At 40.9% G+C, this 12,092-nt stretch overlaps 1 protein-coding gene across 3 annotated transcripts in view; it reads right to left on the bottom strand.

Moving 5' to 3' along the window:
- nfatc1 (nuclear factor of activated T cells 1) overlaps nt 1-12,092 on the bottom strand; it is a 293,798-nt gene that overhangs the window by 260,770 nt on the left and 20,936 nt on the right. For 2 of the 3 annotated variants that reach the window (XM_072261642.1, XM_072261659.1), the window contains exon 1: nt 9,418-9,772. The exons of the other annotated variant lie outside the window; for it this stretch is intronic. In XM_072261642.1, coding sequence (XP_072117743.1) covers nt 9,418-9,508 — 91 coding nt within the window. In that variant the 5' untranslated portion in view covers nt 9,509-9,772. Of the gene's footprint in view, nt 1-9,417; nt 9,773-12,092 lie in introns of those variants that run through there. 3 annotated transcript variants of the gene reach the window in all.

The following is a 12,092-nucleotide window of genomic DNA, read 5'->3' as shown; positions in this document are numbered from 1 at the left end:
CCTTGCTTTAATTATCCTCAAGTGAATTCTGTCAGTTGAGATGGGAATTAAACTTGGTCAACATTTCCCTATCACATTAATCTCCCCCTGCTCCATCAGCCATTCAGTATTTCAGATCTGTAGATGTGCATTGTTTGACTACCATAATACCACTGGATATTACAGTGCAGCAAGTGAAGGTACTACCTAGTAGAGCTCAGTTTCAATCCTAACCTCAGGTGCTATCTGTGGGAAGCTTTCACGTTCTCCCTGTGACCATAAGAACTTCTTCTGGATGCTCTAGTTTCCACCAAGATCCAAAAGATGTGCAGGTTGGGAGGTTAATTAACCTAATGTGTAAGTGGGAGTGGTTGCTGTGAATATAAGGAGTATAAATGGGATTAATGTACGATTGAGGTAAATGGATGGGGGCTGGCGTTCGATGTGAAATCAATGGGTCAAAGTCATAGTTTCTGTGTGGTATCGTTCTATCACTCTGTACGCGCTAAAGAGTGGAATCCAATAGATCAGAGTGAGTTCAGCAGAAACTCATATGTTCAGTAACAAAGGTTATGTACAAGAGTACATTATTTAACTGCTCCACACTTTCATGGGGAAGGGCTTGTATTGGAATAAAGGTGCATATTACGAACATTTGTAGATGGCAGAAATAACCATACATTTTCCTCATATAATAAATAATTTTGAATTGTCTTATGACTGGTGTTGGTACATACACTAGAGTCTTTATTATTTATAATTTATGTTAAGTTGTGTTTGTCCTCGTCTTGCGATATACAGTGCTGCTGTTGCAAAAAGAGAATTTTCTTTGTATTCATGCTGTGTATGTATGCCTACAGGAACAATTAAAGTGAACTTATAATATTTATTATTATAATAAAAGATACTGCACAGTATAGTTAGAATGTGTAGCTTTGTAACACAGTGGTAACAGAAGTGAACAGCAGAGATACATTTAAAGGGAAGCTAGATACCATAAGTATAAGAGGGAGAAAGGAGTGAAAAATTAAATAGTGTTGGATGGAGAAAGGTTTGGAGGAAACTTCAATCTCAAGCCTCCAATTTATTTTATTAATGCATGATGGGCTTCCCCCCCCCCCTTTCTTTCTCCTTAGGCCTCCTGTCCCATGATCCTCTCATATCCCTTTTGCCAATCAACTTTCCAGCTCTTGGCTCCATCCCTCCCCCTCCTGTCTTCTCCTACCATTTTGGATCTCCCCCTCCCACTTTCAAATCTCTATCTCTTCTTTCAGTTAGTCCTGACAAAACAAACAGAAACATTCAAAATTACTACTTTATCAGGAAATTCAACAGTTACTTCTATCATTTAATAAGTACATTCATTTCATTCCAATGCAAGCTATTCCAGTGGAATCGCCAAAACTCTCAGTAGGAAGCTGTGTTTGGGAAATGGTTTAAGAATCTGATAAAACAGGAGGTTGTAGTCAGGACCCTGAGTTCCTACCAAAAGTGTTCCTAATACGATAGGAACAAGGAGAGATGTCAACAAATACTTTCCACTTGTTTCTTGCCAAAAGAGATAGGGATTAACTACATTTGAGGTAGCGCAGGGAGGGGTGTAAGAGAGATGCGTGCACATATTCACTCTACAATTATAAGGCCATAAATGTATATCCTTCCAAAGGCTATCTAATTTAAACTTCTACAAACATGCCAACTACTTTTTACAACAAGATCCTCTGCTATTATAATAGATTTGTGCCCAGATAAATAAAATTTACTTCAGTATGTCTTAATATAAAGATCAGATAATGCTATCACTAAAAGGTCATTCTTTTCTGAGTCCTAGAAACAGAAATTTGTTCTCCAACCTTTTTGCCCCACTAAAACATAACAACTGGTCATTTGCCACACTGGAGTTTATATCATCCTTAATTGGTCTGTGTAGATATAACAGCAGTAACTGTTCAAAAGGTAACTTACAAAGTGCAAAATGTTTCAGTGCACTCTACAGAGTGCCTCTTGACATTAATGCCAACATGCAAATGTGCATTCATTTTCTGTACTTGAAATATTTCTACTCCACAAGGTAACCAATCAAATCTTATATTTTTCTTGTCTCTGAGTACATTCCAGTCAATCTATCATATTTAAGATCTAGAAACTGCTGTTGTGCCAGCAGAGAGTATAATTAATTCAGGCACAGCAAGGTCTAATAAACGGTAGTGATGTCAAAGATCTCACATTAATGGTATTGGTGGAAGAGCATATATTGGCCAGGATACCAGAGAAATCGAGATTTGAGATATGACTGCAGATGCTGTAATCTGGAGCAAAAGTAACAATTTGCTGCAGGGCTCTTGAAGCATGGTCTTGAATTGAAACGTCAACTATTCATCTAGCATTCAAAGATGCTGCCTGACTTGCTGAGTTCCTCCTGCAGACTGTTCGTTGTACCAGAGGAAAGTGACCACTTCATTAAACAACCTTTATATCCACCTGGAAAGGTAGATAGCTTTGCTTAATGTGTGTGTGTGTGTGTGTGTGTGTTTGTATATATAATGGCTCCGTCTGTCTAAATAGACAATGGATGCGCCCAGTTTTCCGGGGTGCAGACCTGGGTGATGAATACGGAGATCCTGGGCTGCCCAGACATCAAGATCCCCCTCTCGGCCTCGTGGATGTGGTCCAAAGGAATGCAAAGCAGTACACTGGCTTGGCTGCAGGAGTTGCTGGGAGATGACGTGATACATCATCCAACCGCCTTAGGGGTTCCATTCCGGATTTGTGTAGGGTTTACTCCTTAGCCTTCTCTTCTCCGGAAGATACCCACAAGGCAGTGGGATCCGTAACCCTGGATAGGGGCCCATATGGGGTATTGTCAACCAGAGCCAGCTGAGCCCGGGACTTGTGTAAGGCAGGGTCGTCACGCCCTGTAGTAGTGACATATGAAGCCACTACCCACTACACATGCTGAATGTACTACCTCAATAATAAACAAACTCCTTCTCATTTATCCTTCCATACAATTTGCCACTTTTAGTTTCATGACATAGTACAATGTGTCATTACAGCCTTTCTGTGTCATTTCCTGACTCTCAGGAGCATCATATGAGATTCAGTTATTACAGTAAAATTCCACTAATCTGACATGCTCAGGAGGTTGATGGTGTTGGACCAGCAGCTTTCCTGCACTATTGTGTGTCATTCTTGTCAATATTCCGGTTTACTTATTGTGTGTGTTATAGGTTACAATAATCTTCCAGGGAATCTGGGCCTAAATATCTGCTACCAGGATTGACTAGTGAGATGTGCAGCCACGACTCATGCACAAACTGAGTGAATACAACTCAACAACATAAATTGCCTGTGAACTGATGCTAATTATAATTCTTATACAGGGAACAAGTGTTGACAGGAAAAACAAACATCACACTGGTATATAGTGCAGGTGACGTTCATAAGCTAGTTTAAGACATGCATTTAGAGTGGAGTGAGCTGTATGCAAAAGGCTACAACAAAGCCTGATTTGGCAATATTTGATGCCAAACAGCTGCATAAAGGCAGCAAATACTCCTCCCTCAGAACTAGACTTATACAGTCATATAACATGGAATCAGGCCTTTCAGCTACCAAATCCACACAGATTATCAGTCCATATAAATGTACTGCAATCCCATTTTATTCTCTCCACAATCCCATCCATTCCCCACCATCTCAGAAACTACCACTCACCTATCGACCAGGGGTAATTTACAGCAGCCAATCAATCTACCAACCTACTGTACATAGCTTTGGGATGTGAGAAGAAATGAGAACACCAGAATTCTTCTTTTATTAATTGATTAAATACATACCAAGTGACAATTACTAAACTGGGGATATCGGTTATTTAAAATAAAAGCAAAAAAATTCTGTCAAAAATCTGAAATGTTACTTCTGTTTCTCTTCCCCAAGATGCTGCCTGACCTGCTGAGTATTTTCAGCACTGTCTGTAAGTACTCTTCATTTCAGTTAATTTTGTTTGCCTTTTGCATTAGCATTCATCACAGCTAAAAGGTATGCAATAATATCACGCAAAATAAAGTCCAGCCTCACATACTGATTCAAATTTCACCAGGAAAAGTAGTTATGAACCAGTAATTATTTTTTCCTGGAAAGAAATGAATCCATTTTATTGGGATGACTGATTCTGAATGCTACCTTCCATAAACATATGCTAAAAATAAATTTAAATCCATTAGCTATAAGAAGATGATGATGGCCAAGAGATATTTGCAACAATTTCAAGTAAATTTCATTGCTATTATTAATCTGAGCTAACATGGAGAGCTAGAAACACACTCAGCACAACACAATTTATAGAGGTTATAAAAATAATCTATAATTCATTGCAGATAATAAAAACACTGAAAGAACCAGAAACAGAAAAAGAGAATAAAGGAAGAGGGATAAAAGAGAGAGAAAGGGGAAATGAGTGACGGTGAGTGCATAGAAAGCAATTGAGAAGGATATAGAAAGTAAAAAAGAAATAATTTGCACTTGTATTTGAGATACAATTCCCAAAGCATTACATAGCAATGTAATATTGGCTAATTCAAAGCTACCACATCTAAAGATGCTGCCCTCTCATTACTGTTGTAATGTTGGCTAGATTGTGTACTTTGTTTTGAATTGTTTCTGTAATTGGTAAGATTTATGACAGGTATTGAAAAGATCTTCTTTACTAATTGGTGTCTCACATTTGGAATGAACTAACAGGTAAAGCAATAAAGATGAAAATAGTGATCGATGTTGAAAGTCCTTCTGGGTCCTTCCGTCAGAAAGCTACAGTACCCAAACAGTAAATGACCATTTTTTGTTAGAATAAAATAAGCATTTCCATATTCAGATATATATTCACCTAGGTTTTTTCTTCAAAAAAATGCAATAGCAACTCAGCCTTATGTTAGACTTTCCATCCTTTGCTAATGCCACTTACTGACCTCCCAGTATTAATATTCTAACTGTAAGGATGACTGTTAACACTGATTGCTCTGTCATTCTCCTGTATCTTGTTAGTGGTCTAACATCACAGGTTGCCAGGAGTATCAGTCTGGGGCAGGACACATGTCTGAGTTAGAGGGTTGTGGTCTACTCCAAGATGAAGGTGCAAAAACATGGACCATTACTCCAGTGTGATATAGCTAGAGGTGCCATCTTTCTAATAGGGTCGGTCTGCTTTTTCAGGTGAGTACTATCTTCAATCACAGTAACAGAATTTGACTGGGTGCCCTAAACATCACTTATCCCACAATCAGTTAACAACGAAAAACAAATTGGACATTTTCACGTTGCTGTTTGTCAGAACTTGCTGTGCAAAATGCTGGTTGCTGCACTTTCTATACATCTTACAAGGGACAGGAAAGACTCCAAATATAATTAAATTCTCCTTCCTGACAGTGCTTCATTTAATAAATTCTGATATTCATGACCTGTCTTAGGGCTGTAGTGGCAAAATGCATCTTAAATTCTGCCTTTCCCGTCATAAAACTCTTACACAAAATCAAGCATTCCAAATGATCTTACAGAGGCACGGACTGCCAACAGAACATGGGCAGAGAAAGGCAAGGGAAACCAGTGAAGATGTTAATAAAGCCATAAGACTTTCAGGGAGACTTTGAAGGAGCAGATGGAGATTTATCGAATGAGAATTTTAAAAATGGGGCAGCAAAATAGCAGAAAATGATAAGGCAGAAGGGAGGAATGCAGAGGTGATGGATCACCAGAAATAAGCATGGTAGTATGTGCAGTTAAAGGAGGCTATAAAAATGGAGGAAATGTCCTGGATGAATTGGTAAACGAGAAAAGAATTTTCACCCTAATAATTTTTTATCCGTCTAGTTCAACCTATAAATAAGAAGTTTGAAGCTGAGTTCTCAGAGGGCTGTAGAGCAGAAGGGTGGGGAGAGTGAGAACTTTAAAACTGACGCATTGTTTTACTGAGAGAGGGTCAGTGGTGATGAGTAACGGATGATTGGGAAATGGTGCCAATTCGAACAAGGTTACAGGGTTTGGAAGATCTCAAGGTCTCATCATGGGTAGCCAGATGGAAGTTGGTGTACTGCAGATTTTTGGGCGGGTTCCAGCCTGTATAACAAGAGATGCAAGCTTGGGAAGGTCTACAACCAAACGATAGGGAGTGCCATCAGTGGGTAGATGTAGGAGGACAGAGGGAAGAGGTTGATGGTTTGGAGATAGCACTTGTAGTGGTTATGGGGTGCTATTTGAAGCTTATCACAGGATCACAAGCTGTTCTAAATTAACGAGTGGGAGGATAGCAGTCATCAGTATGCAGAGGTTTAACCAATAATTGAACTGACTACTACTGTTAACCTGAAGCACACATTCACCCATCTAGTCACTGATAGAAGTTTATACAATTTGAGAGAAACATACAGGGTAGACATTCAGAATCATTTTCCAAGGGTAGAAACATTGAGTGCTAGAGGTAATGCATTAGGATGAGAGGGGGAAAGTTAAGGGAGATGTGTGGGCAAATTTTTGTTACACAGAGAGTGGTAGGTGCCTGGAACTGGCTACCAAGGGTAGTAGCAGAAGGAGACATCCCAGAGATGTTCAGAAAGCTGTTAGGTAGATGCAGGGAATGGAAGGATATGGATCACGTACAGGCAGAAGAGACTCAGTTTAATTTGGCATCTTGTTCAGCACAGACACCGTGGGCCAAAGGACCTATTCCTGTACAGTACTGTTCTATGTTTTATACTAAAAGAATGCTGGAAACACTCAGCAAGTCCAACCTTATGCAGAGAGTACAGCAGGGGTTAAAATCTCGTGTTGATAGGATTTCTGGTTCGGATGAAAGTTCATCCACCTTAAAACCTTAACCCTGCTTTTCTCTCTCTCTCTCTCTCTGTCTTCTGCATACACAGTTTGACCTGATGAATGTCCCCAGCATTTTCTTTTTCATACCATATTTCATATTATATACTGTATATATATGTACATATATTTTTTAACTTTCATCTAGCTAAACATGATCAGTAAACTGAAAGAAATATTGCTGAATGTGGTGTCATCTATATTTGAATGTCTGCAGTCATACATCATTCTCAATTTAACAAGTGAAGTGCATATTAACATCCCAACTATTATTACTTGCACTGTTCTCTGGTATTACAAATAGCAACAGACACTCAGTACACAATATGTAAAAGAGTACCACCCAAGGCCATACTAAACCCTTTATCGTAAAACTGCCCATCACAACCAAGCAGTAACTGGTCCTACCATTTCACTTCAACAGTTAATGAAGTGACAGAACTTTTGTAAACTCCAGAATAAGCAAGACACGCTATAGACCCCCAAAATTACTCTGATCACTGTGGTGGTAAGGCAGTGGGAAAGAGGAGGCATTACCCAGTCTCCTCAATCTTTAAAGTGTGTCTTGAATTTAAAATATGACAGCAGTTTCATTATGAACAAAGAAAAACAGGAAATTAAGGGTGTAGAATGTGTTGTGCTTCATCACAGAACTGTAGACAGGCATGTAGATATTCTTAACTCAGCTTTAAGTCTCTGTAGAAATGACAATTACTATCTCTTTATGCCTACTTTGGGTATTCAGTTTAATACAACAGGCACAGTGCTTGCTGATTGAATCAATACTACCAACATTAACTTGGCAGGCTTGTTTTGTTTTCCATTAATACCTACTCTTTAACAAACAGCAGCATGGATCATAAAGGACGATATCGTTAGAGAGGCCGAAGTGACTTCCATTTTGATAGCACCTCTCACATAGCAGAACATTTAAGGTGTAACGTTGAGCAAAATTAGACACCCAGCCACACAAGGTGGAATTCGAGCAATATTTTAGTCAAATTGGTAGGAGCGAGTCATGGAATTGTACAGCACAGAAACAGGCCCTTCAGCTCATCACACCCATGCTGACCATTTCTCCCGATATCCACTAATCCCATTTGCCCATATTCGATCCCTATCCTTCTCTATCTTTCCCATTCTAGTGAAAAATTATTATTAGAGTCATAGCACTGAGAAATGCCCATGCTGACCATGGTAAACACCTAAGCTCGACCCATTTATCCACGTTTGGCCTATACCCCTCTAAACCTTTCCTATCCATGTGCATGTCCAAGCACCCGTTAAATGTTATATATCTCTGTAAGGTCAGACTTCATTTTCCTGCACACCAAGCAATAAAGCCCTAGCATGTCCAATTTCCCTATAACTCAGGCCTTCAAGTCCTGGCAGCATTCTTTGAAATCTGTTCCTTTCCACCTCTTCATTTTCTGAATCCATTCTTTCTGTCTTTTTATTTTATTCTCCGAAGCTGACTTTTCTTCAATTCATCCTGTCTGAAGCACACTCAATCCCCTTCCTTTACAGCCTTTCAGTAACTTGCAAAAAAATTCGAAAGCCTAGCAGCCCCAGGGCAAGTCTGACTATTGACTAATTTTTGCAAATTTAATTTGCCACAATTTAAGGGCTCGAGTTGTTGGTAGAGGTTGTGCAGGCTAGGATCTTATTCCACGGAGAGTAGGAATGAAGGGTGATCAAATAGATGTGTATAAAATGACGAGAGGCATAGGCAGGGTGAATACACAGACTTTTTTTTCAGGAAAAGGGAATCAAAAACTACAGGGCATTGGTTTAAGTTGAGAGGGGAAAGATTTAAAAGGGGCGACTTCCTCACACAGAGGGCAATACATAAAAGGATACAGTTGCCAGAGAAAATGGTGGAGATGCTCACAGTAACAATTTTTAAAAGGTGTTTGCACAGAAAAGATTTAGGAAACACATTCATTAGGAATGGATGGGGAATGTTTAGATGGGCCAAACACAGGCAAGTGGGAGTAGCTTAGGTGGACATTTTTGTCAGCAATGGATGACCTACTTCTATGCTAGATTACTCTATAATGGTAATGACAAGTGGATACAGATGCTGTTGGATAACATGTCACAGGAATAATGACCCAGCAGCACTAAACTAGAGGAAAAATGAACTCATATTTATATATCGTTGGATTTAAGAGAAGTGCATGTTGAGAGTTCCAGAGATTGGGGCTCAGGGTGAACAAGAGGCCAGAACTGGACCTGAGAGTCCTTGGGCTTCAGCAGGGAACAAAGGTAAGGATGGGATGACGAGGATTTTAAAACTAACACGGTGCGTAGTTGTAAGCGGGTACTGGTCAGAGGAGACGTTTGGTCCAGAATTAGCACCGGTGTTGCAGAGTTCTGGAATATCTCTAACTGATGAATGTAGAGAGGGAGAGACAATGAGAATAATCAATCAAACAGACAAAAGTAGGGCTGAAGGTTATAGCAGCAGATTAAGACAGGGCAGGAATTCATATCTACTGACAGGCTTAACAAGTCAAGATATAACCAAAATAGCTCAAACTGAGGAGGCGGTGCAAAGCCACCTGTACAAACCTCCGGCAGCATTGCAGGCAGCGTCGCGTTGGTTAAACTCAAAGAGAAAGCTGAAGTCAAACTCTTCCTCGTCCGTGCACAGAGAAGTCATTGGAGTGTGGGAATAGGGGGAAGGACTGGAAAGGAGGGGGTAGGGGTGTCAGCAGCGACTGATGGTTCCGGCAAAGAACAGCGGCCAACCCCGCTTACAGCCTTCAGGAAACTTGGCAACAGCTCCAGACCAAAGGAAGATTCACTGCTTCCTGTACCCTCGGCGTTTTACTCGCCCTCCAGCCCCAGTGCGCCCGCTCTCTCCTGAGGAGGCAATCCAATTGTTACCTCTCTTGTTGCTACAGCGTTTCCTGTCTGTCTCAGCGGCGAATCTCTTCTGTAATCATACTCACTCAGTTTCCTGGTTTTAGCACAGATGTTATGCGTGCAGCGTGTTACTCACTACTTGTTGTCAAAGTTGAATTTAATAGCTCTCCGCGCTTTGCCACACGTGGTATATCTCCACCGAGCTTTGGAAATTAATCTTTGGCTCTGGATTTTTAATAAAATTTAATTCCTTCATTTTAATATATTTACAAAGAAATGCAACCTGAATATCACCAACATGAGAAATAATCTAACTTTCAAAACTATTCAATTTATGGGATATCTACTGTGTTCAAAAATAGGAAAACAGATTATTATCTGAATGGTGGCCGATTAGGAAAAGGGGAGGTGCAACGAGACCTGGGTGTCATTATACACCAGTCATTGAAAGTGGGCATGCAGGTACAGCAGGCGGTGAAAAAGGCGAATGGTATGCTGGCATTTATAGCGAGAGGATTCGAGTACAGGAGCAGGGAGGTATTACTGCAGTTGTACAAGGCCTTGGTGAGACCACACCTGGAGTATTGTGTGCAGTTTTGGTCCCCTAATCTGAGGAAAGACATCCTTGCCATAGAGGGAGTACAAAGAAGGTTCACCAGATTGATTCCTGGGATGGCAGGACTTTCATATGAAGAAAGACTGGATGAACTGGGCTTGTACTCGTTGGAATTTAGAAGATTGAGGGGGGATCTGATTGAAATGTATAAGATCCTAAAGGGATTGGACAGGCTAGATGCAGGAAGATTGTTCCCGATGTTGGGGAAGTCCAGAACGAGGGGCCACAGTTTGAGGATAAAGGGGAAGCCTTTTAGGACCGAGATTAGGAAAAACTTCTTCACACAGACAGTGGTGAATCTGTGGAATTCTCTGCCACAGGAAACAGTTGAGGCCAGTTCATTGGCTATATTTAAGAGGGAGTTAGATATGGCCCTTGTGGCTACGGGGGTCAGGGGGTCAGGTGGTATGGAGGGAAGGCTGGGGCGGGGTTCTGAGTTGGATGATCAGCCATGATCATAATAAATGGCGGTGCAGGCTCCAAGGGCCGAATGGCCTACTCCTGCACCTATTTTCTATGTTTCTATGTTCTGAATTGTTTGTGTTAATTGGCACAATAGGACAATAAAATTAACAATTTCTGAGCAACCTTTACACTTGGAGTGTGTAGAAGTTAAATTATGTTTTATAATTTGATTTCTACACATCCCAAATTTACAGCACAAAATTCATATTCTTCCAATGAACAATCACTTCTGCAGTTTTAGGTTATCTTCATGTTTAAATAGTGTTATAACTATATTCATGCTTAAATAGTGTAATAATTATATTTCACTTTTTAAGCAAACCCTTCCTCAGAACTGCACTTGTGGTAACTCCAAGGTCGCTTGATGGTGTGCAATTTCTCTCCTGGTTGGCGCACAAAAGAAAGTGGGTTGTGGAAGTCAATCACTTCAGCTCCAAGACCTTGCTGCGGAAGTTCTTCAGGGAGGTTCTTGGCCCAACATCATCAACTGCCTCATAATCGGCCTTCCCTTCATCATTATCACAGAAAAAGGAGTAATTTCTGCTCAATTCACTTCTCATTCTCAGATAATGAAGCTATCTGTGCCCACTCCTGCCAAAACATTCAGGCAATGGCTGAAAAGTGGAGCCACCAAAGAGACTGCAGATGCTGCATCAGGAGTTGCAAACAGTTTGCTGGTGGAACAGAAATCCAGTTGCATCTGACAGGAGAAAGATATTTCAGGTCCAAACCCTGCATCAGAACCGAGTGGAGAACCTGGTTCCATCTGCCCTTTTTCCCTCTGTCTGCTTCCACCTCTCGTCCACCCACCCCAACCCCCACCCCTGCCCTGCTCATCATCCTTCACTTTTCCTCAGTCCACCAATCACTTACCCGCCGCTTCTCCCCTCTTTATATTGACCAGCATTCTTCTCCACTCTTAGTACTAATGCAGGTGCTTGACCCAAAATGTCAACAAATCATTTCCCCACAGATGCTGCTTGACCCTATAAGTCACTCCAGCATTTTGGGTTTTTTGGTTGATAATTCCTTGAGGCCCTCCTCCACTGGCCGGGGTCAACCATGGATGATGCATCCCATGACACACAAACCAGGGTAGTACGGTATGGAGAGCAAGCTGACAATTGGCAATTAACACTTAGACATTGGAGAGCTTGTTAACAATCATCCCCAACAGGAGTTAGTTGAAACAATGACCTCGGGTGGGATTACGATTGCTGAGACCCCGCTATCAACGTTCTGTAAAACACTATTGGTCCGACGTTTATCTGGGCTACCCACATTAAATGCTATAGCT

This window comes from Mobula birostris, chromosome 1 (assembly GCF_030028105.1).
Source record: "Mobula birostris isolate sMobBir1 chromosome 1, sMobBir1.hap1, whole genome shotgun sequence".
NCBI classification, from domain to species: domain Eukaryota; kingdom Metazoa; phylum Chordata; class Chondrichthyes; order Myliobatiformes; family Myliobatidae; genus Mobula; species Mobula birostris.
The sequence above is the reverse complement of the archived record's forward strand: the minus strand, read 5'-3'. Positions and strand labels throughout refer to the sequence as shown.